The sequence below is a fragment of the Theropithecus gelada genome, chromosome 12 (assembly GCF_003255815.1).
Source record: "Theropithecus gelada isolate Dixy chromosome 12, Tgel_1.0, whole genome shotgun sequence".
Classification (NCBI taxonomy): Eukaryota; Metazoa; Chordata; class Mammalia; order Primates; family Cercopithecidae; genus Theropithecus; species Theropithecus gelada.
The window spans coordinates 115,674,625-115,702,073 of record NC_037680.1 but is presented as its reverse complement, the minus strand read 5'-3'; the positions used below and the strand labels follow the sequence as shown (position 1 = coordinate 115,702,073).

The window sequence follows — 27,449 nt, the reverse complement described above, 5'->3', positions numbered from 1 at the left end:
TTCTGCCCTGCGTTTTTCAAAGTACTTTTCTTTCGGGAGCATTTTGTAAGTGCCTTGAAAGCAGGTGTTAGGTTGTAGAGCAACTCACGGCCCAGTGAGGGGCAGGTGCTAGGTTGTAGAGTGACCCAGTGAGGGCCAGCAGCGTGCTTTTCCCATCTACTCCTTCCACTCTGAATTTTGCCTTCTGTGGGGGCTGTGTTTGTACATCTGGAGACCAGCGTGGTCTGTCTTCTTCTAAGGAGAGCCCACACTTGATACTCTCCAGGAGAACATTCTATTTGCTGTTTCCCGCTTTGGAAAATTAGAGGGACACATCTACTGAGGAAAAGGTTACAGTGTCGCCCCTGCTGACTGCGGGCTGCTGGGCCAAGGACCTGTGGGCTCCTCTGCACGAGGACAGTGCCCAATGTCACCAGCGTGTCTGAGCCCTGGCGTGTCCCCGGGGTGCAGGGTCCACCGTGAGGCTGAGTCTGCTCTGAGCATCCTCTCAGATCTTCACTTAAAAGAGCCCTTGGCTCACTGTGTGTTTGTATCCTTTCTATGGACAACTTGTTGTTTTAAGTGACACAGACAGTCAGGATCTAATCACCAGAGTGAGGGGACTTTCATGGACACGCCGAGTTTCTGCCCTGGACTTCCGTGCTTAGTTGAACTTGTCTGTTCCTGGTAATACTGAAAATGAGCCGAGGTGTACATTTTCCTCAGGGAACAGAATTCCGGGTAAGGAGAGTAGAGCGATGTACTCTTGTAGGGCTGGCCCATAAGTAGGAAGAGAAAGCTTTATGCACTTCCCCCTTCCCCAAAGATAACTCCTCTCCTGGCATTTAACGTGGAAGATTAATTTGCCTGCTTTTGAAATGTATGTAAGTGGAACCCTTAATATGTAGGATTTTTGTGTTTTGCTTCTTTCTCTGGACATTATGCTTGTGAAATTCATCCCCATTTTGCATTCAGCAAGAGGTCATTCATTATCTATTATATATTGCTGTGTGGTGTCCCATTTATAAATGCACCAATGTAGTCATTTCTTCTAAAGTTGTTAGATACTTGGCTTGTTTCCTAACCAGAGCTATTAAAAGCAATGCTGCTGTGTGCATTCTTGTACATGTTTCTTGGTACATGTGGCCAAATGTGAAGTGGAGTTGTTGAACTTTGGGGCATGCATGTTGTCAGTATTCATATGTGATGCCTAAAAGTTTTCAAAGTGGTGTACCACTTTACACTCCTACCAGCCACGTACGGGGGTTCCTGTGGCTCCATGTCCTTGTCAACACTTGCTGCTGTCAGTCACTTTAATTTCAGCTCCTCCTCGTGCCCTCAGCCGCATTTCTTTGATTACCAATAAGATACAGTTTATTTTCATAAGTTTTTTGGCCAAATGAATATTCCTCTCTTTGTGAAGTGCTTGTTCAAGTCTCTTGCCCATTTTTCTGATGGGGGAGTCTCCCTTTTTCTTGATTTGGAGTTGTTCTTTCTATATTATGGAATCAAGCCTTTGGCCAGTTGTACATGCTGTAAATCTCCTCTTCCGCTCTGTACTTTGCCTGTTCACTCTCTTAATGTTATCTTTCAGGCACAGAAATTCTCCCTTCTAATACAGTTTCAGTCTTTTCCTTTAGGTGATTTTGTGCCTCGAGAAATCTTTCTCTTCTTCAAAATCTTGGGTACGTCCTCTTTAATTGTCTCTTAGGAGCTGATTCTACCTGGAATTGATACCAGTGGGGTTTTGTTTGTGACTGCATTGACTCTGTGGTTCAAATTAGGAAGACTTGATATTTTTACAACATTGATTATTTACCTTCTTTAATTTTTCTTAATATTTTCTTAATAGTTCTATGTTAAGGAGGCGTGCATGTATTTGATTAAATATATTTCAAGTCATTTGATGGCTTTGGTTGCTATTGTGAATGGCTTGGTTTTTATAATTTTGAAAAGCAGTCAATTTTTAACTGTTGACTTTGTGTCCAGCAACCCTGTTAAATTCAGATATCCTAATCATTAATAGATTGTTTTGAATTTTCAACATTTAGAATCCTGTCATCTATAAATAATGACAAGATTGCCTCCTTTCTGATTGGAATACCTTTTATATCTTTTACTTGCTTATTGTGTAGAATGGACTGAGATTGCCAGTAGAGTATTGAATTGTGGTCATGATACCAGGCAAGCACACTTGTCTGGTTCCCAGTTTCCTGTGAAGTGCCATGTTTTCTGTGGGGACTTTGTTTGTATTGTTTACTCATTTGTCTACTTGTTTTTGATAGGTGCTATTTATCAGATTATGGAAGTTTCCTTTCCATTCCTTGTTTGCTCAGGGTTTCAGTACGAATGGATATTGATTTTTATCAGGTGCTGTTTCAGCATCTTTTGAGATGTTTGTATGATTTTTTGGCTTTATTTGGTTAATGAAGTAAAGCATATGGATTTATTTGAATATAAATTCTAACTGGCATTTTTAAAATAACCCCAGCCAACTTGATTGTAATGCATTAGCTTTTATGTAGTGAAAACTTGGATTTGCTAATATTTTATTTTGTATGATTGCAACTGTGTTCATGCGGGAGATTGCCAAGCAGTTTCCTTTCTCATAATGTCCTTGTCACGTTTTGGTGTCATGACTATGCTGGCCTCAGAATGAGTTAAGCTTCATTCCTCTCTCCTTTTGTGTTCTCTGGCAAAGTTTATTTAACATGGATATTATTTTTTTCCTTAAATATCTTGTGAAACTTACTGTTAAAGCCATCTCACCCTAAGGTTTTCTTTGTGCAAAGGTTTTTGATTACTTATTCAATTTTTAAAATAGTTAATGGGACATTTTTCCCCCTGGATCACTTTAGCTAAGTTGTATTTTTTTTTTAAAGAAATATATGCCTTTGTTATACATTTTTGAATTTTGGCGTAGTGGTTTTTGGTGTCATATCCTTTTCTGGTGTTTTTGGCGTCTGTCAGACCTTTAGTGATGTCGTCTGTTACACTCCAGGTATTGGTTGTTTGTGCTTTTTCTCTTTATCGCTGCTGTTTTGTTTTACTTTCGTTTTCCTTGGTCATTCTCTCCAGAAGTTTATCAGTTATTCTTTTCAAAGACTGGCTTTTGACTTTATGGATGTTGTTTGTTGAGTATCAATTTGATTAATTTCTACTATTGTTATTATTTTTCTATGCTGTATTTTCTTAGGTTGTATTGTGGTTTTTGTAGCTTTTTGGTATAGATACATGCGGCATTGATTTCAGCCCTCTCTTCTAATGTGTGCTTATATAGCTATACATTTTCCTCTAAATGCAACCTTATCTGCATCCCACAAGTTTTGATTTGATTTGTAGTTTGACAGTCTTTGTCTTTCAATTAGTTTGGCCCATTTACATTTAATATAATTATTGATGCATTTATGCTTAAATCTATCATTGTACAATATGAATTCTAATTATCTCAACTATTCTAATTTACTTTTCTTGCTTTTAATGTATGTTTTTAGTGATATATATGTGTGTGTATATATATATTTTTTTTCACCAGCTTGATAGTCACTATTTTGCTGTTTCTTTACTGATTATCGACAACTTTATCTAAATTAATACTTTTGCCAATTCTGACAAAGTAAGGGTCTGGAATACTTTCACTCTTAACTTATATACTATTTTGACCTGTATTTAACTCTCAACTTATCTTTAACATCACAAGACATTGTTGTTATTATTTTATAAAGTCAAGATTTACTCATAAATTTATCCTTTCCACTTTTATTCGTTTCTTCATGTCTGACCTTTCATCTGTGATATTCTTTATTTACCTTAATGCAGGTCTAATGGTGAATTTTCTTTCCGTTCAAAATGTGATTTCAGGTTAATCTTTGAAGGTTATTTTTGCTGAGTATAGAATTCTAGGTTTGTATTTATTTTCTTTCAGCCCTTTGAGAATGCCATTCCATTCTCTTCTGCCATCTATTGTTAATCTCCAGAAATCAGCTATCCATCCTATTGTTCCTTCTTTGGAAATACTCTTTTTTCCCAGGCTATTTTTAAGATTTTGTCTTTGATTTTTTTGAAGTTCTTTTTTAATGTGCTTAACTGTAGTTTCTTTCATTTTAATTTCTTCTATTTGGGATTTGTAGTTCCTAAATCTGTTGTTTTATACTGTTGTGAATTCTTAGACCTGATTATTCTCAAACTTCACCACAACAAGTAATGACTTTGCCCCAGTCTCTCCATTTAATCTATCTGGGACTGTAGTTATATACCTGTGTTGGATTAGCTTTCAGTATTCCCTAAGTTTCTTAAGTTATTTTTGTGTCTGTGTTTCCCTTTTCTTTTCTTCAGTGTGGGTATTTTCTTCCAATTTATCATCCACTTCCCTAATTTGTGCTTTACCTGCACAGTAATCTGCTGCTAAACTCATCCATTGGATTTTACCTTTATTTGGTTTTCAGTTCTAGGATTTCCATTTGGCCCTTTTTCATGGTTTTCCATAGACTTTCTTGATCTTATTTTTTTTCTGCACGTAGTGCAGTTTTTTGGAGTCTGACTGATAACACTCTCTGGCCCTGTGGCAAGGCTTTCCTGCCTGTGGTTTCTCTCTATATATCTTTTTTTTTTTTTTTGTCAGATTGTGTTTCTTTCTACACTTGGATGTTTTAGGTTGCATGTCTGACTTTGTGCTGTTGTGATGACGGGAGACCTGGGAGGATGACACATTCTTTTCGAGTAGACTTTGTTTTCCTTCTTGTAGTTGACCAGAAGTGACCAAGCTTCTTAAGTGTCTGAATGTAGTCAGGTCTGGAGCTGATTCTGAGTTGGGTTTCAGGCCTCCCAAGGGCTGGTGGATTTCTGGCCATCGTTACTCAAAAGGCATAGCCCTTTGAGGTCCTACCCACAAGCCCGTGAGGTTTACTGGGGTCTTTTGATTTTCCTCAGTTTTTGTGGCCCTATCAAGGGCCTCCTTGGAAACCCGCTGCTGACTCTAGAAAACGGGCTGCCCGAGGGTGGGGTCCCACTTCCCGCAGCCCCAGTCTCTGACCTCGGCCCTGGTGTTCCATGCTGCCCTAGTTGCTCTCTGTGCCTTCAGACGGAAGGCTCGGGTGCTTTGTCCACATCTTCTGACCATTTCCCGTGGATTTAATTGAATTACCTGAATATCAATTCTTGAAGTTATATTATTGAAAACACAATGTGCTTGGAGTACTCCAGGTTTCCTAAGCTGTTCTTTATACTGTTTATGTTCTTCATTTTGTCTGGAGTGAAAGGATATGTTAATATTTGGTTTGGTGATTCGCCTTTATATAATTTTTAGATTGTGAAATTGGCATTTTGCTTTTAATTAATCTGCACTAAATTTGAAGTTTTTCCAAATAGGACATTTTTGTTCATTTGTTTGTATTTGAAATCCTTGTGTTCTAAAAAGAATTAAATAACTATTCAGTACACCGTTTGTAAGTTTATTTTTAATGTAATGAATGTTATTATAACAAACTAATGCTAAATTAGAATTGGGGTATGATCTAAACTGTATTATTATGCCTATATTACTTGGTACATTTTTATAAATATTTGCTATTTCAAACTAGATATATTTTTCCTAGGAGTACATAGCTAATGCACTCTCTGAGTTTTTAGTTTATTTCTCTATTTAGCTATTTCCAAGTTCTTAGTAATTGTTTTTGTCCATAAAACTAACCCTTTTATCAATTATCACAGCATTTTACTCCTGAAATAATAAATGTGCTTTCAATGTTTTTTCATTAACTGGTAGAATTTCAAGGTAGAAGAGGCCTCTGAGGAGGGTTTCTATTCCATTTGAGGTCTAATTTTTGCATCAGGATTTGAAAGTGAGTACTAAATCTGCATGATGGCCCTGGCTCCTGTCACACTGATTAGATAAGATGGTGACTTATTCCCCAGGGATTGCCTACAGGGGAGAAGCTTCTAGATGTGGCTGCAGAGGCCCTGAGGAGAAGGAACCTGCAGACGGGGCTGCACGCATGCTTGGTCTTCGCATGCAGATCCGGGCCCTCTCGGTAGCGGAAGGCTGTGCTGTGGGTCTCTCTTCACTCCCGGGTGTTCTACTGAACTGATCCCGAGGGGAACCCGGCTGGCAGTGTTCTTGCGTCTGAAACTGCTGGAGTGACCCTAGTGTGTTGCCTGGGTTGAGGACCAGGAGTCCAGCTGAATCCTCTGGCTTTACGTGTGAGGAATCTGAGTAGAGGCTCCATGGCCTGCCAGGCAGGGCCCACCCTGTGGGGTTGCTTTCCACTTTAGAAAGCTGCCTTCCATAGACAACAGCACGTGGTCCCCCTGGGAGCCCTGTGCGTGGGGTTTTGACGTGTCTGGCCTGTGCTGGTGACACCGCAGTGCAGAAGGCGTGCATTGGACCCACATTGCAGGGTCGTGTGCCACAGCCCAAAGCACTGGGGCCTCCGCCGGGGGTCCGGCCTCCTCTCCACGCTTCTGTGGTTCGCCAGTAGCCCAGTGTGTATCCTATGTATTTTTCTTTGGAGTAGGGAAAATAGTTGCTTATCAGAGAGTTGAAGTTTAAAATTTAAATATCAGCTGGTTGATTTGTGCCACAAGTAACCAACAAATAAGTTTTTCAGATTGCTAAAAAGCAGCTTGGTCTAAATTACTTCCTCAGAGTTTACCAGACTCTTCCAATAAAAATACCATCTTGAGGCTCACAGAATATGAAAAGACTTCACTTCAGAAAACATTTTGGATCCGTTTACCAGCCCAAAACAATCCCTGCACTGCATCCAAAGCGCCGTCCACCCTTAACTGGAGCTCTGGAATGTTCCTGCTCCGTTCTAGCCCCGTCATAGGCGGCAGTCCCGGTGGATTTCACTGTGGATTTGGGTGGTCAGGTTTTATTATTAATAATAAACTGTGTACAGTTGGGTACTTGGCAAGCTTGTGTCGACTCTGCAGCCCTCAGAGTGTGGTCTTGTGGTGAGGACACAGGGCCGCAGGCCCCTGTGGTGGACGCCACTCGGGGGCTCTTATGTAAGCGGGGCCCAGGGGCCGGCGTCTTCCCCCGTGAAGGAGGTTCTTGTTTGTGCAGGCTGGAGGAGCAGTGGCGGCCGGCGCAGAGGACACGAAGCATCTCCAGCGTTTAAGCATTTGAAAACACGGTGTGCAGCATCTGTTTATTCTCCTGGGGTTTTTTTTTTTTTAAGTAAATTTCTTATTGCGTATTTAATAAATATCGTTACACTTGTAAATATTTACATTACTTCTTATTTTAAATAATTCTTCACTTTTATTCATTGATACCAAGTAATGCGATTCATTTGACAGAATGGTGGCAGTTTTCATCACATTGAGCAAGAACACACTGTCTTTAACCAGCTAGGTTTTGATTTAGATTAACGGCACTTGGGAATCTAAGACACACACCTCTTCACGTCAGCTCGGGGAAGGAGCAGGAGCAGGGTGGACTCTGCCCGAGCAGTGCGGAGCGAACACAGCCCCGCTTTCTCTCACTGCCGTTCACACGCACAGCCCCGCGGGGAATGGAGCGAGGTCACTGAGCAAGTCCTTTGCTTTGTGTAAAAATGACGTGAAAGGCTGCTCCTGAAAGTCATTAGGTGTCCGTTCTGTGAAGTTGTGCCTTTTTCAGAGGCAAGGGGGTGGGGAGAAAAAGGAGCCCTTTCAGGCAGAAGCCAAGCGAAGCCTGCCACAGCTCCGTCGTCTGGACTCACCAGGTCCGGGCCCTGGCCCTCCGGGAGCACAGCCGTCCCTCCCCACCTGCCCCGCCCCACCCAGAGCTGCTGTCCTCCTCTGTCTGCCCCACTCAGCTGTTCCTCGCCCGCTTACTCCTTAGGTCTCGGGCGCACTCTCTGCCCCCTGGTATGGGAAGAACTTGGCCTCTTATCCACCACTTCATCTCTGCTGGCCAGAACGGGCTGGCATCTCGTAGAGCCTCTATAGAAACCTCTGTCCGGGGGATGAGTGATACTCAATGTGAATTAAGAAAAAAAAAAAAGTAAAAGTAAAAATGAGGGAGGTCTGCTCTCCATTTATTGAATGGGTTTTTTCATTCTAGAACTTTAAGTGAGAAACCCGTTGACAGATGAGCGTGTGTATAACCAGAAGTTCTGAAACAGGGTGGGGGGTCAGAATCAGCCCCTCATTTTGAATACTCTCCTAGTAAAGTCTGAAAGATGAAAAGAAGATTCCTTGGTGGTTAGAAAGGTCCTGAATCGATGACTTATGTTCCTCATGTTTCCTGCTGGCCAGGCCTGTGCTGGGCGTGGGTGGGGCATGAACGCCAGTCATGCCCACCACCCAGCCCTGCAGAGAGGAAGCCAGGCAGGACCCAGGCTTGTGGCCAAGTCACCCTTTGCCCCAAAATGGTGTTTGCAGAAGCAGGGGGAGAGGATGGGTTATAAAGTGGGGTCTGCTGGCCCTGTTCCTGGAGTGCACACCCTCCCCCGTGGAGGGCCAGTGGATCCACAGTAACAGCTGTCCCTGGCAGCCGGTGTTTTGAGGAGGTAAGGCTGACCACACTGAGTTTGGGTCTGCTGGAAAATGCTGAGGACGTCCTCATCCTGCACACCGAGAACCTGCTTCTTGTCCTGCTCTGCTGCTTCCACTCAAAGATGGCCGTGTAGAGGGACCTGCAGGGCCATCCCCTCCAACTGGCCATCTGGGTCCTCATCCTCACTGTTGCCATCACCAGCATCATTGTGCGGTTTGACTACTTCCCTGCACCCTCAGCAGCATGAGTAGTAACCCCAAAAAATGTTATCAGTTTAAAGGCAAAAACTTGAAGTTACCCATTTCACTTTTTATTTCTTTTATCAGTAAAGTTAAGCTGATTTAACATACTCATTGGCAAATTTGCCTTCTCCTTTTGAAATTGGTCTTCTGTGTTCTCTGCTCACTTATCTTCCCCACCACCCGGCCTTTCCTTTTATTCCTGGTTGTGGAGGCGGTTTGTATATTTACGGGGTTAACTCTCTGGTTTATGTCTGGGTCTGTTTTTCCAAAGTTAGCAGCCTGTTGCTGATAATCTTTTAGGAATTCCAGTGATCACATGCCTGGGAATGGTAGAAGCGAATGGTTCCCATAAGTATATGATCTTCTGGCAAGTCCCCTTACAGAAAGACAGTTCAGCTAAAAGTGCTTATCAGTGACGTTCAAGTCTAACGGTGGGTGCCCTGAAGAAGCAGAAGCATCCCTCCTGTCCCCCCACCCCCCACCCCACCTGGGGCAGTGCTCACCGCAGTCACGACTTAGGTGATGAGACCATCTTCAGCAGCATGAGCTGGGGGACGTCACGGGCACAGCTCGACTCGGGCAATGGCGTTATTTTCTCAGACCGTGAGAAAGCACCAAGCCTGAAGCCTCATGCATCACGGGGGGGCCTTCCCGGACCCATGCTGGTGGCCGTGTACTTAACGTCTTTGTGTGTCCCTGGCTAGGCTAGTGCAGCCCCCACCACAGCCTGGGTGGACCCTGTTTCCAGGGCTCTCGTTGCTGACTGACCCTTGACCAGCCATTGAAGTGCCACCTTCCTGTAACGGGAGTGGGTTCTGCCGTCGGGAACTCAGAATGCGCCTAACTAACAAAAACTCCATTTGTGAGTGGCAGCAAAGGCATTTGGTATGTAATGAAGGTGGCCAGGAAAAGACATCTTGCTAATGATATTAATAATTTCTCAGCAGTTGGTCAAAATATCCATAGAGCCTTATATGCCAAAATCCATTTCTGAGCCATCAGAGTGAGTCATGAAAAAATTTAGCAAATAACCAAATGAATGAAAACTCAACACCAGAACCAAGGATAAAATTAAAATGATTGCCTATTAAACCATTGAAAGGAAGAACAATTGCGAAGTTTTAAGGAAAAGGAAAACTCACAAAGGAAAAACTAAAATAGACTTTATAAAAACAAACGTTTTAACATTTTACCCCAGTTGTAAAAGGAAACAAGAGGCAGGGTAAATGTGTGCGCACGCACACGGAGCAGCTGAGCGCCACAAACCGGGGCGTCTGTGAGACTTGGTAACTGAGCCGACCTCACCTGAGACGCACCTGGCCACCTTTGTGTTCTCCCTCCACTGCTGGGGCATGAGAATATCTATTTATAGCTCTCATGTGGGGCTGAATCAGACCAGGGCTGGCATATACTAGGCTCTCAATACAGCCATTATCGTAAGAAACCCACATAACTCCAGTGGATACAACTGTGAAACACACACACACAGACCCACAACAGCGCCGTGCACATCACAGAAAGATTCCTAAGAACACGTAAGCCAAGGACATGAATTATCTCGCAAGAGAGGAAATCAGTGTGTGTGCGGTGGTGCTCGGAGGCCTCACGGTGATGCCTGCTGGCTTCGTGGCTTTGGGTACGTGGTGATTGGACCAGCAGGAGGAGCAGCTGCCCCCGCTGCAGGTGGATGGGTGGTTCAGGGGGTCAGTGTGCAGCGACGTTTCGTTTTTGTTTTGTTTTTTTTCTTTTGAGACAGGGTCTCACTCTCACTGCCCAGGGTGCAGTGCAGTGGCACAGTCTTGGCTCACTGTAGCCTGGACTTCCCGGGCTCAGGTGATTCTCCCGCCTCAGCCTCCCAAGTAGCTGGAACTACAGGCACATGCTACCACACTTGGCTAATTTTTGTACTTTTAGTAGAGACAGGGTATTGCCATGTTGTCCAGGCTGGTCTCGAACCCCTGTGGTCAAGCAGTCTGCCCTCCTCAGCCTCCCAAAGTGCCGGGATTCCAGGTGTGAGCCTTCGAGTCTGGCCTATGTGTAGGGATATTTTGGACAGCAATTTAGCAAGATGTGCCAAGGGTTAGAATAGTAAGTTTGTCAGATGTAGTCACTTTGCCAACCTGACCTGAGCAAGTCATTCTAAAGATGGTCAGTGTTACCCACTCATAAATGTTGACTGCAGCGTGGTTTCTAACAACCAGAACTGCCTCCCAGTCAGGAAGTGGTTTTGTAAACATGCTTCACTCACCCCACGGTGTGTTTTTGACCATTACAAACGCTATCTGAACATTATGCAATACTAGGCAGATACTTAAGGTGCTGTAAGAAGGATAGAAGTACTGTGTGGTTAGATTGGAGATCTGAGGAGAGCAGGCTCCGTGCTAACAGGCCTTGTGTTCAGGGTGAGACTGGCCTTTTTTGCCAGTTCCCTTTAATGAGGTTTTGAAAAAGAATCACCGCCACAAAGAAAACCACAGTTTCGACTTCAGTCCCACTTGGTGCAGTCACTCTGCCTGAGTCTGAGCTGCCAGGCTGGAGAGGACAGGCGCTGCCCTTTGATGCTGTTGGAAGCAGAGCTGGCCGTCGTGTCGGCACAGGTGTGGAAGCACGCCTTCCTGTGAGACTGGCTTTGTCCCTGCGTGATGCTTCCATTTGCACAAAGCCTTCTCTCTTAGCTTCTGCTTCGCGGTAGCGAGAACGCAACCACCACGCTGCCACTGCCTAATGCAGAGTGTTCTTTTGTATAAGAATATTAAAACTTCCTTCAGAAGTGTTTGTGTTAGCTAACAATAAGTCTTTGGGATGATTAAATCTGCATTTTAAATATAATGCAATTATGTAAAATCTTGATGGGAAGAAGACCTCTTATTAAAACCCCTCCCAGCCTTGGTTCTTTGAGGAAGCGCTCAGGGGGCCACAGCGTCCTGAAGGTGCATAGCCGTCCCCAGCCCTTCCCTCCCTCCGTGGCCCCACTGCCCTGCATTGCTGCTGTAGGGCAGAGCTACACTTCACCCGCCGCTGTGCTTTCTCCCACACCAGGTGCCGTGGCCAGCACAGAAGTGAAGATGAAGCTACAAGAATTTGTCCTCAATAAAAAGAAGGCGCTGGCCCATCGGAATCTGAACCACTGCATTTCCAGTGACCCCCGCTACTGGTACGGGTAAGTGTGGGTGTGGGGAGCACCCCGGCCTCCTCTCTGGGGTCCCAGAGGACCGTCTGATCATTGGTAGAGTTGCATGGACCCAGTTGTTTACCGTCTGAGGCAGGGAGGGAGGGTGAGGGATTGAAACCCCAAGCACAGTGGTGCTTGGATGTGGGTGATGTGGTCTGGGGGTACACTCGTGTGGCAGCCATCCTCACGGGGTGGGCCCCTCCAGAGTGACGTGGTCTGGGGGTACACTCGCGCGGCGGCCATCCTCACGGGGTGGGCCCCTCCAGAGTGACGTGGTCTGGGGGTACACTCACACAGCAGCCATGCTCATGGGATGGGCCCCTCCAGAGTGACATGGTCTGGGGGTACACTCACACAGCGGCCATCCTCACGGGGTGGGCCCCCTCCAGAGTGACATGGTCTGGGGGTGCACTCACACGGCAGCCATCCTCGTGGGGTGGGCCCTCCTCCAGAGTGACATGGTCTGGGGGTATACTTGCGTGGCGGCCATCCTCATGGGGTGGGCCCCCCTCCACAGGGACCGAACAGTGCTCTGGGGGCTGGTGCCTGTCGTTACTCTTGGTAATGTTGTGCCATTTTTCAGCCATAATAAGAGCCACTTAAACTGGAACTCTTGTCTGAATCCTCTGTGCTCCTCCAGCGCTCCCACCTGATGTTTCAATGATTCTTAGGCTAGTCAGGAAGCCCCTGTGATACTTCTGTTATTTTATGCAAAGAAACCGTGCCAGAGCCCATGCAGTTGACAGGGACCACAAAAGACTTGTTCGTCTGAGGACTGGAGAGAGCCGGCATGCCATGCAAAAGACAGCCTTCGGAGGCGAGTTCACAGAGCCCAGTGCGAGCGAGTGGCGAAGTGACGCGGCTTTCAGCAGTGAGCAAGGGCAACAGAGGATCGCTTTGAAATGTAGTTTTCTGCTGCTCTCAAGGTTCATTTCATTTCTAGAAAAAAAATCCCATAAGGGAGTTTTTGTAAATCGAAATATCAGTAATTTCATTGGAAAAAAAAGTAGCTATTCTCAAGCCTCAAAATGGACAGCTATGTGTAGTAAAACCTCCCACAGCTCGGACGTGATCCCCCTTGTTTCCATGGAGGCCGCCAGCTACCCTGACACATCCCAAAAGATGTTTCCAGCACAGGTGACCCACGCCCTCCGCTCCGGCAGCCGCTGTGCTTGCCAGGGGCACATAAGCTGCACTCACGGCGGACACACAGCCCGGATTTGGGTAACTCAACCAGGGACACAAAAACTCATAGAGAGGAGTGAGTTGGGAGTGTCCGTGGGAGGCAGCACGTGACAGCAGTGAGCCATGGGGACTTGAGAGAGGAGGAGGCTTCCTGAGAATCTCTGGCGATCAGCACCTGGGAGCCCACTTTGTCGGGGGACCCTGATCTGTGCCCCTAGAGCCAGTCCACTGCCTGGACTGGTTGTGGAGAAACTCCATTATCCCACTGGCTGGGCTGGGGTGTGGGGTTGCAGGGCAGAAGGAGCAAGGGACAGGAGTGTGGATCGCGGTTCAGATGGTGCCCCTGGGGCCCAAGCTGGAAAGGGCAGGATGAGGAGCCAGGGGCAGGGTGGGCGCGGGGCCTGGCAGTGGATGGAGAGCTGGAGTGCCGAGCCTGCTGGGCCGGGGCAGAGCTGCCTTAGGTCCCTGTGTACAGGGAGGCTGTGAGCAGCCGAGCAAGGGAGCTTTGAGAAGACAGTGATGGGAGTGGGGCAAGCACAGGCAGCCCTTTCTGAAGAAGAGGACAGAGTCTGGGAGGCTGCAGCGGGAAGATGCAGGACCAGAGCAGTGGGGCCGCTAGGAAGCAGGGGTCGCGGTGAGCATAGGGCAGCCCCCGGAGGGTGGCCACGGCAGCGTGGAAGAAGGTGGGGAGCCGGCGCCTCCTCACCCAGGAGTGACTGGAGAGCGGACAGGGGCAAGGCCGGCAGGAGTAGAAGCCAGGCAGTGACTTGGACCTGGACCTGAGGGGAGGACGGAGCAGCAGCCCAGGGAAAGGCTGGACCTGCAGTCAGGGAGGCCACGGGAGAAGGGGTGGCCTGGGGCAGCCTCAGGGCGCTGGGGGACGTGCTGAGAGACGGGAGATAGGGGGCTTCCAGGGAGGAGGGGTGACAGAGTGGCTGGGGCTGGGAGGACTCACTTTTCATGGAACTCCCTGGGTGAGCTGGGTGCTCAGGGTGGGTGTCGGCCTGGACAAGGCCCGCTTGCCCTGGCGTTAATGGCAGGGGGCAGGGGTACCTCTTCTCAGAGGGCTCTGGGGACATTCAGGTTGGAGGGGGAAGGACTTGATCTCAAGTCAGCCAGAGGACAGGTTTGTTTTCATGGAATCTGGTGGTTTTCTTGTTTTGCCATATTTGAACCCTGAACTTAAACATCGTGAAGTGGTGGCAGAAACTTTGTCAGAAAACCAGCTCTTCGTGGGGAAAGAACTGAAACCCTGACCCCAGCTTCACACCACGCATGATTAGTTCAGATGTCATAGACCTGAGCATAGACGCGGAACTGATCAAACTTCTGGAAGGAGACCTAGTAGAAACTTTCCCAACCTTGATGGGGAGTGGGAGGCAAGATTTCTTAGGTCGCCAGAATCATCGACTAGATACCAAAAACCCAAAACGGGATATTTCCGCAAACCGAAACACTTCTGCCTTTGAAAGGCACCATTAAGAAAATTAAAAGGCAAGCTACTGAATGGAAGGAAATATTCACAATGCATATATCTGACACACCACTTGTATCCAAAATGTAGAGCCCGCTCCTATAACTCAATAGTAAAAAGACAAGCCGCCCACTTAAAAATATGGGCAAAAGGTTTGAACAGGTGCCTCACAAAAAAAGGCATGGGGATGGCCAGTAAGCGTGGAAAAAATGCTCAGCATCGCTGGGCATCAGGTAAATGCAAATCAAAACCACGGCAGGCAGCCCCTTCATCCCTGTGGGGATGGCCGGAGTTACACAGGCCGGGTGCTGGAGCAGATGCGGTGTCCCTGGACCTCTGCGTGCTGCCTGTTGGAATCTGAATCATACCTGGGGAAACAGGCAGGCAGTTTCCTACAAAGACACATACCCACCAACCCTGTGACCCAGCGATGCCCCTTCTCCGTATTTGCCCAAGACATATGAAAGCAAGCAACACAACGAGTCGCCTTCTTACAGTCACAGTCACCAAAGAATGGAAACAGCCAAGCTCCCGTCAACGGGAACGGCCGTGCAAACTGGGGCCCCTGCACGCACTGGAATGCTGCTCCGCAGTGACAAGGAACGGACCACTGGCGCCTGCAGCAGCTTGGGAGAGCCCCAGAGGCGTGGTGCCTAGACAAAGAGGCACCCCCATGGTTCCACTGATGAGAAATTCAGAGTCAGCAAAGCGAATCAACTGTGAGAGAAAGCAGACCAGGGCTGGGAGGCTGCAGAGATGGGTGGTGCTGTGGCTTCATCAGGGCGCGGACTCCGAGGGTGTTTATGTGCATCAGCGTGTCCAGCTTTAAGACTGTTGTGACGAGGTGGCACTTTCCCGTGTAGCTGCCACGAGCCACACGTGGCTCCCAAGCACTTGAAACGTGGCTGGGTCTGCCAGGACATGCCATTGATGCAGAGTGTGGGATTTCGGACACTCGGTCTGAAGGAAGGACCCACGGTGTCTTGTCAATATGTTTATATTGATTATAAGTTGAAAGGATGGCTTTTATAATGGTTTAATTGAATACTAAAATTCCATTCATTTATTTTTAAGCCACGTTAATGTGGCTACTAGGAAATTATAAATTTCAGATGCGGCTCCCATCATGTTCACTCTGCTGGCGTGTCCTGGTGCGTGTGATTCCTTGTTGTATTTCTTGGAAATCACTGGTACGAAGCTGATGAAAGGGTAATGGTTTGGAATTGAAGTGATTGGGTTTGTATGAAGCTTTATTCTACAGTCAAGCCAGTGTTTAGAAGAAAACGTTATTTGCTTTTCCATCTTTCTCCAGAAGACAAGGATTGCCTTTAGGTGCGGCACCGGGTTGGCCCCAGGGCCCCATGGGGGCTGCGCCTTGGCTTCTGGCCTGGAGTCTGTGTCCCATCCCCGGGCCGCGAGAAATGAAAGGTTGAAAAACTGGAAGATAATTTCTGGTCAGGGTGAGGTAGAGGGAGCAGCTCTGCAGGTTCTGCCCTTGGGGCTCTACGGGGTGGCCAGTGTGACTGTGTGTGTGTGGAGTGTGGCCGGGGTGAGTGTGAGTGTGGGTGTGAGATTCCGGTGAGCTTAGTGTAGGGTGTGAATGTGGGATGTGGGTGTGTGGAGTGGGTGAGGTGAGTGTGGGGTATGAGTGTGAGGTGTGGGAAAGGTGACAGGTATGAGTGTGAGATGCGGGTGTGGGTGGGAGGTGGGCGTGGGGTGTGGGTGGGTGTGAGGCATGAAGTGTGGGTTTGTGGGGTGTGGGTGGGATATGTGTGTAAGTGGGTGTGAGGTAGATGTGGGGTGTGAGTGGGATGTAGGCATGAGTTTGCATAAGGTTAGGGGGTGTGGATGGGTATAGGTTGTGAGGGGGTGTGGGGTGTGGAATGTGGGTGTGAGTAGTGTGCAGTGCAGGTGTGAGTGTAGTTGGATGTGAGTAGTGTGCAGTGTGAGTGGGTGTGAGTAGTGTGCGGTGTGGGTGGGTGTGAGTAGTGTGCAGTGTGGGTGGGTGTGAGTAGTGTGCAGTGTAGTTGGGTGCGAGTAGTGTGCGGTGTGGGTGGGTGTGTGTAGTGTGCGGTGTGGGTGGGTGTGAGTAGTGTGAGGTGTGGGTGGGTGTGAGTAGTGTGCGGTGTGGGTGGGTGCGTGTAGTGTGCGGTGTGGGTGGGTGCGGGTAGTGTGAGGTGTGGGTGGGTGTGAGTAGTGTGCTGTGTGGGTGGGTGTGAGTAGTGTGAGGTGTGGGTGGGTGTGAGTAGTGTGCGGTGTGAATGGGTGTGAGTAGTGTGAAGTGTGGGGGCCAGTAATAGTGAGATGCAGGTGTGAGTTGGGTGAGCGGGTGTGAGTGGGTGTATTGTGAAGCGCGGGTATGAGTGTGTGACGTGTGGAGGTGAGTAGTGTGAGATGCAGATATGGGTATGGGTGAGGTGTGTGTGGGTGTGAGTAGTGTGAGGCATGGGTATGAGTAGTTGTGTGATGTGCGGATGTGAGTGGGTGTTACTAGTTGTGTGGTGTGCAGATGTGAGTGAGGGTAATTGTGTGCAGTGCGGGTGTGATTGCAGCAGGGATAGAGCTTCACTTCTGCTCGCCCTGCTGGATGCTTCTTCACGGAGGGCACGCGTGTGCGGTCTGGCCTGGGACCATGTGACCAGGGCTGGGCAGGTGTGACCGGCCCTGATGGTGAGGGCCGCCCTCTCCTGGTGTCTGAAGGGCAGACGCACCGTGGGGTGGACCCTGGCGGTGAACTGGGCTGTGCAGGAGGTGAGGTCGCTCCTGTGGGGTCTCTGGATCCATCCAGGTGGTCCAACTGGGTGGCGCTGGCAGTTGAGGTCAGGGCTGAGCCCCTCCTGCACCTGCTGCTCTGCTCGTTTTAAGGTTTGACAAGAAAGTGGGGGTTTTAACACTGAAAGCTCCTCAAAAGATCAGAGCAGTAAGAGAAGGTCTGTTAGATCTTAAACCAGTGTAACTTTTGCAACTCCTGCTTAGGTAAGCAAACCCTACCGTTCAAATATAATAATAATTTTATTCTATGTATTTACATGATTTATTATTATGTAAATACTGATCTTTTTAACTCATGGGATGCATGTGCAAGTCACTCCGTGTTTCCTGTGAAGGGAAAAGTGAATGCAGACATGGTCCCAGACTGTCACTTGGTGTCGAAGAAGTTCGGAATCAGCCAAGATCACATCCCCATAGGACGCAATCTGAAAACACTATTTGGTAGAGAAAGAGTGTTGCCCCCAGACCTTTTCATGAGATTGTGAGAGGATGGGCAGAACTACAGGGAAGAGAAGGGAGGCTAGCACAAGGCCGTGGTCCCACTTGGAGGCCACAGGCCCTGCACAGGTGCAGACAAGTGTGTCCCAGCCTGACTGCATGGTGGAATTCCCCGGGAAATAGCGAAAGGCTGCTTGGGGTTGGAGGTGTGCCCTGAGCAGTGGGTGGGGCTGGGGCGTGGCCTGAAGCTGTGCAGTTTTCCGGAGCTCCCTGACTCCTCAGGTGATGCATGGCCCAGCACCCCACGGCCCAGCACCCCACAGCCCAGCACCCCACAGCCCAGCACCCCATGTTCCAGCACCCCATGGCCCAGCACTGCACAGCCCAGCACCCCACTTTCCAGCACCCCATGTTCCAGCACCCCACGGCCCAGCACACCATGGCCCAGCACTGCACAGCCCAGCACCCCACATTCCAGCACCCCACGTTCCAGCACTGCACGGTCCACTACCCCACGTTCCAGCACCCCACGGTCCAGCACCCCATGGCCCGGCACCCCATAGCTCAGCACTGCACGGCCCAGCACCCCACGGCCCAGCACCCCATGTTCCAGCACCCCACGGGCCAGCACACCATGGTCCAGCACTGCACAGCCCAGCACCCCACAGCCCAGCACTGCACGGCCCAACACCCCACGGCCCAACACCCCATGGCGCAGCACTGCACGGCCCAGCACCCCATGTTCCAGCACCCCACAGGCCAGCACACCATGGCCCAGCACTGCACAGCCCAGCACCCCACAGCCCAGCACTGCATGGCCCAGCACCCCACGGCCCAGCACCCCATGGCGCAGCACTGCACGGCTCAGCACCCCACGGCCCAGGCACCTGGACTTGCCTCCTTGATTTTGTCTGTGAGTGCCCTTCTGCACATTCTTTGCACTGGTGTGCTCTCCGATATTTAAATATACACCTGTACCCATTTACAAGCTCCCATTCTTAATTCAAATAACTCCAGGTGCATTGCTGTGGCGTACTATGTATTCAAATAGTCTAACAAATTCCAAATAAGTAAGTTGGCAAATTTGTTTCTAGTCATTAAGCAGATTACACAGTTTAAAGACTCAGAATTTATTCCACTCAGCACAGTGTTTTGAGCAAGACTGAGCTGTCAGTGCCATCAAAAAAGGCCTTGCTGATGGTCATCCGGGTGGCAGCCTGCATCCCCACTCCAGCCCAGGGCCCACCTCCTCCCATGTCCCTCCTCTGGCCATCCTCCTGGCAGACTACTCCTGTCTTGCCGCCTGGAGGGTGTGGAGTTGTACCCAGCTGTTCATACAGGAAGTCCCTTTCGTAGGTCAGCTCCCTGGGCACAGGGTATCAGTAGCTGCCATCCTGTTCCTCCCCTGGAGAGGGAGGTGACTGGTGAAGGCGCGGATGACGATGGGTGCCTTCTGCTGAGAGATGGCCCCATGGGCTCCTTCTCTCCAGGTGGCAGTGACAGCCCCAGACATAGCATTTGTTCTTAGACCGTTTTTTGGCCCGTCTCGGCTGCCTATGACCTGACCTTTGATTCCTTACGCCGCAGCCTACTGTCTTCCTCTGCCCCTCCCCACCAGGGACAGGCTCTCTGAGTGGCCAGTGGTGGCCCTGGTAGAGAACAGACCGGGCTGGAGCCATCTAAGAGGACAGGGCCAGGTGGAGAACGGCCACCAGGAAAACCGCCAGAGGTGCTGCCCATCCCAGCCCCGAGCACTGCCGGTCCCACAGAGGAGGATGTGGGCATTGGATGTTTACTTGCTTGTTTAGCATCCTGTTTGTTTCCTTTTAACTTCAGCTTGACCCTAGGGAAGAGGTGCGTCTGTTGAGGTGGGGCTGAGGTTTCAAGGGAAAGATCATCCTGTGTGTGGCTTCTCGGCTGCAGCGTGCCTGGGGCAGTGCCCTGGGCAAACTAAACCGTCTGTCTTTGCCTTCTCTCCAGGAAAACGCAGCACAGTTCCCTTGACCAGAGTTCTCCACCCCAGAGCGGAGTGTCGACCTCCTATAACCACCCAGTCCTGGGAATGTACGACGCCAAAGATGACTTCCCTCTTAGGAAAACAGGTCAGTGTCCCAGGCATGCTGTGGGCCAGGAGGCCTCCTGCAGAGGCACCTTCCACACCACAAGCCACGCAGGGCCCACTGCTGTCTTCCACTTAGAGAAGGAATCACCTGCAGATTTTTAAATATTTGCTCCTTTCATTAGAGCATCATTTTGAAAAGATGTCCCTAAGCATTTCCTTATTATTTATTCCTAAAGAAATGAACCTCACACATGTACACCACTGCTGAGGACTCAAACTCACTTTGAAAGCACACTCAGTTTAGTCTTCTTTCGGTGGTGTGTTAGACTTTGCCACGCTGAGGGGCATCCCCACAGTGCTCACGGGGTGAAGCAGTTCCCGCTGGTGGGCCACGTGCCATCTGAAAGCAGGTGAGCCTGTGGCCTTCAGGGATGGCTCTGGGCAGTGCCCGGGCAGCAGGGCCTTCCAGGGCCCCAGAGTGGGAAGGGAATCTTTACGAGAAAGAAATTCACTGTGTCCTGCAGGGGATATCCCAGCTGGGCTCAGAGTTACGTGCCACTGTTCTGTCCTAAGCCAGAGGGAGAAGGACATTTAGGCACAAGCAGGTGCCTGGACCATCTTCGAAGCAGGGAGAGGCGGCTGCAGCAGTGTCTGATAAGTCAGGATGGACCCTCTGGGGCTTTCTCAGGGGCCACGGAGGAAGCAGGCAGTGGCTTTAGATAATGGTTAAGGTGGCTGTGGGCAGTGCGCTGGGGTAGCAAGAAGAGCAGAGGCCAGGGAGTGCCTTCCAGAGGCTCTGCCCAGAGAAGTGGTGAGGGCAGGAGCCGCAGCAGGCGCTGAGGGCAGGCAGTGCCTCATCCCAGGTATGGCCAGTGGATCCCACAAACTGCAAGGCAGTGTAGGAAATCCCAAGGCATCCTCCCCAGGGGGCGGCTCTTGGAGATGAAATCCTAGGGGCACCACTTTTTCTTGCTAAACAGATTCTGTGTTATCCAAAGGTTTTGGCCAATTCTGGGCGGAAACAACGCACTCAGTCACACAAGGGCTTCTTCACTGGAGCAGTGAGGCTTTGCGAGGGGCTGCTGGGGGCCGTATCAGGCCAGCCACATCCGTGGAGCAGTGGGTCGTATCAGGCCAGCTGTGACCCTAGGGGAGTAGGCCATATCGGGCCAGCCACGTCCCAGGTGCAGTGGGCTGTATTGGGCCAGCTGTGACCCTAGAGGAGTGAGTTATATCAGGTTGGCCATGTCCCAGGTGGAGTGGGCCGTATCGTGCTAGCCATGTTCCCGGTGGAGTGGGCCCTGCTAGGGTGTATTTAGACGGTGGTGTCCCTGGAGCCGTGGGCCGTATCAGGCCAGCTGTGTCCCAGGTGGAGTGGGTCATATTGGGCTGGCCATGTCCCTGGAGGAGTGGGCCATAACAGGCCAGCCATGACCTCAGAGGAGGGGCTGTATTGGGATGGTGGAGACCCTGCTGGAGAAGGCCACCTCAGGATGGCCATGTCCTCTCCAAGTCAGAGGCACAAGAATCCTGCAAACATGGGTGCATTTCCATTTGGGCCATAAGCCTTTATTGGGAAAAGTGAACCTAGAGCTGCTGCTTCTTTGAGTTTCATGGGTGTGAGCCTGTGGTTCTTACTGATGCTTCTACTGACAATGGTCCTGGATTTCACCTGGAGAGCGCCCGAAAGCTCGACAGAAGGAACCGCTTTAGAGATCCGTATTTTTTCCAGAAAGATGTGCCCAGTAATATCAGGAGAGAATCTGAGCCGACTCTCGCAGATCGCCCTCCAGGTTCCCTTTCTGGGGACCGATGCTATTATTAATCAAATTCCATCAACAAAACCAAAGTCCACAGTGAGTGGTGGGCCCTGTGCTGGGAGAGAGACCGGGGAATGGGGAGGCGAGGAACGTGCCTGCCTGGAAGAACCCTGCGCCGGGAACTGGAGCGACACCGAGGGCGGAGGGCGGGAACCCGGAGGTGCTGCCGTCAAGCACTGTGGATTGGATCTGTGCGCACTCACGTGATGGTTCTGTGTGCCCTGAAGCAAATGCCCTCCATTCCCCTGGCCTCCGTTTCCTCCTCAGCGCAGCGGGTCTGTCCACACCCACATCTTCACGGCTGTGGTATGCACCCAGCCCCAGTGTCTCCTCTTGTCCTGGGAGTGATGGCTGTGGCACTGACTCCAGAGCCACAGACCCAGGAGGGAGCGTCCGGCGAGAGCTTGGCCGCCAAGCCGAGCAAGTCGGCCTCACGTGGGGACGTGCTTTCCCAGAAATGCCCCATCTGGTGCCTTCCCACCAAGGACCCCAGAGCAGTTCCCCAGCACCTCCACACCCCAGCTCGTAGTAGAGCAGCAGGGATGGGGGAGCCCTAGGAGCTGTTTGCACTGGCTCCTCCCCCATCCCAAACATCAGCACTACCTGGGGACCAGCCTCCTGTTCTAAGAAACAGAACCCGGCATGAATACTTCGTAGCAAGGAAGGCTAGCAGCATGGGAGATGGCACCCTGTCATGGCCCTGCCCTGCTGTTCGCCACTAGAGGCCTTTCTCCCATAGGCAGGGCCCCCGCCATCTCTCTCAGTTTCCGTGGCCCTTGGCTTCCTGTGCTGCCTTGTGTTTCTCTGGGGATGATTGGAAGCAAAGTCTCCCACACCGTCTACTGTGCTTCTAACCTTGTGATAGCACCACCCTCCAACTCCCCGCTTCCTTGAGAACAGAAGAGAAAATTCTCTTCTCACACTTCGGGAAATGTTATCTAGAATACATAGTGCTCCAGAAGAACTTAATTAAGATTTGATTGCATTATCAGTTTTTTAAAAAGACATCACTACCACATTCATAACATAAATAACATAAAGATTTCAGAGAAAATGTTTAAACCACTTAAGAGAATAGTGTGTAGTTACACACCCTGTATTACCCTTGACATATCTGTCTACTTTCAAACACGTGACGTCACTCATTCTAAGTGATTTACATCTGTGCTTTTCTGCAGTAATTGGTAATATGAAACACGTCATTACATTTTAGTTACGAAGTTCCTTGAATGAATTGAAATGATAATCTTTAATAATTGTGATGTACACTTAAATAATTACATGATTTTGACTTTACATTACCTTATACTGACCTGGCACACAGTTTGCCCACTTCTCCATCTCTAAAGGGCTATTGTATGACCTGTGAGCATGTGAAAAGCTTTGCCCCTGTCTTATGAATTTTGTCATCACCCCATGCATTTTTTGCATGTCCTTTGTTGGCTCTGCTGACAGGTCACATCTGTACCAGCTCAAATGTCTAACCTCCCTGGTGAAAGCAATGCAGTGACTCCTATTCTGAGCTTGGGCATATTCCGGGCATTCACGTCGCCTGTGCCTGTGGGCAGGACCAGGTGCCTGAGTTTCTGCCCAGCTCCTTCACTCGCCACCTTGGGACTTAGGGGAGCTCTTGAACCTCTCTGTGCCTCAGTTTCGTCATCTGTGAAATGTACCTTTAATTTGCTTCTCTCCTGGGGCTGTCATGAGACGTGAATGAATTAATATTTGCAAAGTCTTTCGAGTAGGACCAGATCAGGGTGGTTTCTGCTCTTGTTTCTCTACACTGTTAGGGTGATTTTGATTTTTTTCTCCATCCAGTGACTGGTAACTTCCGGACCCAGCATCCCCCCACCTCCTTCCCTCCGTACCCAAGTTCAGGTAGAAGCCAGCAGGAGCCACTTCCTCCACTTAGAGAAGGACCACAAGGATGGGAACACCAAGATTTGTACCAAAAATCTGGCCAGAAGGGCCCATCTTGCTCTGTTGGCTTTTCAGGGCTCATCTCCTCGTTCCTGGCTTGCCTTCACCTGAGTGCCATCTCCCAAGAGCTCAGAACTAGGCTGGGCTCGAGAGTCAGACCCCTCTACCCAGGGCCTCAGGTCCAGCTCTTCCTGCCAGAGGCCCCGCCCCTTTCCTGGAAGATTGGCAGCAGGGGTGTCACCACTTCAGAGCTCTTCACCTCCTGCCAGATTTCGGCCCAGGGTGAGGTGGTGCCTGGTCCCTTCCCATGTCTGTGCAGCCTCAAGGGTCACCCTGACTTTGGGTTTCTGCAGACTCGTGAAGCTGCCAAATGTGTATTTTTAAATGTAGTCATAAGAGACAGAACTGTGTGGATCACGGTCACGGACATAGGATGCTGGATCTTTCCTGCACTGTGTGGGTGTTAGACGGCTTCACCAGAAACTGCATTTAAGCAGAGCCTTCGAGTCCGTGTTCACACTGAGGAATGGAGGCTTTTCCACTTTTACAAGCAAGCAGCGTTTTGTCATTTGGATGATGTTGAAGGATCTTATTTTTCCCCAGTAACATCTTCATCGTCTTAAAGATATTAGTCATCGTATATTTTTTATAATGACTCTTAAATTTTCCCCTCATGTGACTTCTGATAGATGAAACAAGGCCAAAACAACTAACTGTTGTCCAGCCAGCACAGTTCTTTCCCATTTGTCAGCAGCTTCTTGGACCTGAGCACTGAAAACCGTGCACTCCACAGAACGCCTTGTCCAGCATCCTCATATGTCCCTGGGCACATGGTCCTAGCAGCAAACACTCTCCCCAGCACGTGTCAGGACCCGGCTGCTGGCCTGGGCTGTGGCACTGCCGTGGATCATCCTGGCTCTTTTAAGGAAGCAAAACGCCAGAGCTCACGTTCAGTGAGACGTTGGCGACCTCAGCCTTGTTCTGGCATTCGCTAGCCTGCCTGGTGGGGTTGGTGCCCGCAGTTGGGTGTGAATTGGGAGGAGGCTGGGCTGGTCCTAGGGACGGAGTTCTGATGACCCCTGTATGGACCATGGATCTGGGCAGTCAGCCAAAGGTCCTGGGCTCCCCCTGCACTTGCCTCCATGGTCAGCCTTGGAGAGTGTTCGTGTAGCTCTGCCCTCCTCACCCGGGGCCTTCTGAAACCAGTCGCTCGAGGTCACGGCTGCCCATGGGAAACATCCATCTGTTGCTTAGATGTGCAGATAAGGGTGCATTTTCCTCCTTTTTCGGGGGGAAGCTGTCCTGCTTGGTGAGGAAGAGCACAGGGCCTGTGGCCAGGCTGGCGCCCACAACGCTGTGTCCTGGGCAGATGAGACGACCTACTGTTGTGTCCACCGGTCTGCAAGGTGGGGCGGTGGGCGTCCCCTTCATGACTTCATGGCTCTTTCATCAGTCAAGCCCTACAGCTTATCATTAGGCTGCTCATGGCTTTCTCCTGTGTACTAGTGACCTGAATAAAGTTACAGGTACTTCGTTCTTATCCATGTGTAGAGTAGGCTCAGGGTACTGTGAAATAGGACCAGAGTGCGTTTTCCACCCTGACAAACATCCCTGAGTTTGGGAAAGGGCTCTCTGTTTCATGCAGAGCCTCTGACCATTGCTTGCCGTCTCTTGTTCTAATGCAGTTTGCAGAAACTGCTGGAGAGAGGGGTGGGACCAGGCAGAAATGGGCAGTGCCCACACTTCTTGCTGCTGTGTGTAAAGGTGTGGTATATACCTCAGGAGGCGCAGCGTGGTGAGACTCCCTGCTGCTGTGTGTAAAGGTGTGGTATATACCTCAGGAGGCGCAGCGTGGTGAGACTTCTCAGTGCTGTGTGTAAAGGTGTGGTATATACCTCAGGAGGCGCAGCGTGGTGAGTATCCCTTCAGCTGCCGCTCAGGCGGTGGCTGGTGGAATCTCTTGTTCCTCGAGCTACCTTTGAGCAGACAGGAACAGGGTTAATGTGTGTAATGCCCGCCAGAGCCAACTCAGCCAAGCTTCCTGCTACCAGGTAGGCAGCCTCCCACAGAGATTCAGGGGCTCTTGTGCCAGGCTGGGTCCTCCATCAGTTTCATGTTCTTAAAAAGTGAGCGTGAGTGTATTCCGAAGGTTCTGAAATAGGCTTTGTTGTGCCTTTCCAAAAAAAGTTAGAGGAATGGTGAGTTTGGTTAAATATTAGGCAGTTTCTGTGTCAGGAACAGTGGGCCACCAAGCGCTCTGTGCCCCATCCTTCCAACTTTGACATCCGTCAAGCCTGAACTCTTCCTAATGTGGAAAGTACTCCAGGAGCTCTTGAACTAATCGTTTTCAAATACATATTTTTTTCCACTGTTCAATGGTAAAACTACACTGAGACTGACAGCAAATGAAATATTTTCATTGAGAGGATTGAGGAAGAAAGAGTGTGGAGGAAAGCACGCCACCTGCACGCATCACACACGGTACCTTCTTTAAAAGAACCACAGAAGTAATGCATGCGTGTAATAAATTAAAACAAATTCAGTCCACACACTCTGAATCATACTTCCCAGAGATAGCTGCTGTTATTCGTTTGATATGTATCTGTCCAGATATCTTTCTCTGCCCATGTGTAGGGTGTGTATCTGTGTTTCAGTGTGTGTGTCTGTGTTTGTGTGTGGGGTGTGTATCTGTGTTTCTGTGTGTGTATCTGTGTGTGTGTATATCTGTGTGTGTATCTGTGTTTCTGTGTGTCTGTGTTATCTGTGTATCTGTATTTCTGTATCTCTGTTTCTGTGTGTCTGTGTGTCTGTTTCTCTGTGTGTATCTGTGTTTCTGTGTGGGGTGTGTATCTGTGTTTCTGTGTATCTGTGTATGTCTGTGTTTGTGTGTGTGTGTGTGTGTGTTTCTGTGTATCTGTATCTGTGTATGTGTCTGTGTTTCTGTGTGTGTGTATATATATCTGTGTTTCTGTGTATCTGTTTCTGTGTGTATCTGTGTTTCTGTGTATCTGTGTGTATATCTGTGTATGTATCTGTGTTGTGTGTTTCTGTGTGAGGGGTGTGCATCTGTGTGTGTCTGTGTTTCTGTATATCTGTGTGTGTGTGTTTCTGTGTGTGTATCTTGTGTTTCTGTGTATCTGTGTGTATATCTGTGTATGTACCTGTGTGTGTATCAGTGTATATGTCTGTGTTTCTGTGTGAGGGGTGTGTATCTGTGTGTGTCTGTGTTTGAGGGGTGTGTATCTGTGTTTCTGTGTATGTGTGTGTGTGTGTTTCTGTGTATCTGTGTCTCTGTGTGTGTATCTGTGTTTCTATGTATCTGTGTATGTACCTGTGTGTGTATCTGTTTCTGTGTGTATCTGTATGTCTGTGTATCTGTGTTTCTGTGTGTCTGTGTGTCTGTGTGTATCTTTGTTTCTGTGTGTATCTGAGTTGTCTTGTTAACAAAAATATCCATTTTGCATTTTCTCCTCTACCTTTATTTTTAATTAATACTATATTGTGGCCATTATTTCATTTCTACATATGAAGCTCAATGCCTTGCTCTCAAGTAGTCTAAGATATAGATGTAAGGTGGACTGTTTTCTAGTTACCATTTTGCCAGCAACTTTGAGCACCTTTCCTCACTGTACTAGTATTTCTGTAGGAAACGTTCTGAAAATGGAACTGCTGGTTCAGAGAGTATGTATATCCTAAAACACTGAGCAAATGATACCCCCTCCCCAGCAGCCGGAGAGTCCATTGTCCCCACCCTCTCCACGAGCAGGACGGGATGGTGCTGCAGTTCATTCTACCGATGGCCGGTGACGAAGATGGCGAGCCTGTTGGTGTTTGAGTGAGCAGTGCCGTCACCATCAGTCAAGGGCGGGCATGCCTGTGTGCTTCGCCCTCCCCAGGATC

At 49.2% G+C, this 27,449-nt stretch overlaps 1 protein-coding gene across 1 annotated transcript in view; it reads left to right on the top strand.

Annotated features, from left to right (window-relative positions):
• HDAC4 (histone deacetylase 4) overlaps nucleotides 1-27,449 on the top strand; it is a 345,400-nt gene that overhangs the window by 216,622 nt on the left and 101,329 nt on the right. Inside the window, exons 6-7 of the mRNA XM_025404973.1 lie at nucleotides 11,746-11,866; nucleotides 19,728-19,849. Of these exons, the coding sequence (XP_025260758.1) occupies nucleotides 11,746-11,866; nucleotides 19,728-19,849 (243 nt within the window). The remainder of the gene's footprint in view (nucleotides 1-11,745; nucleotides 11,867-19,727; nucleotides 19,850-27,449) is intronic.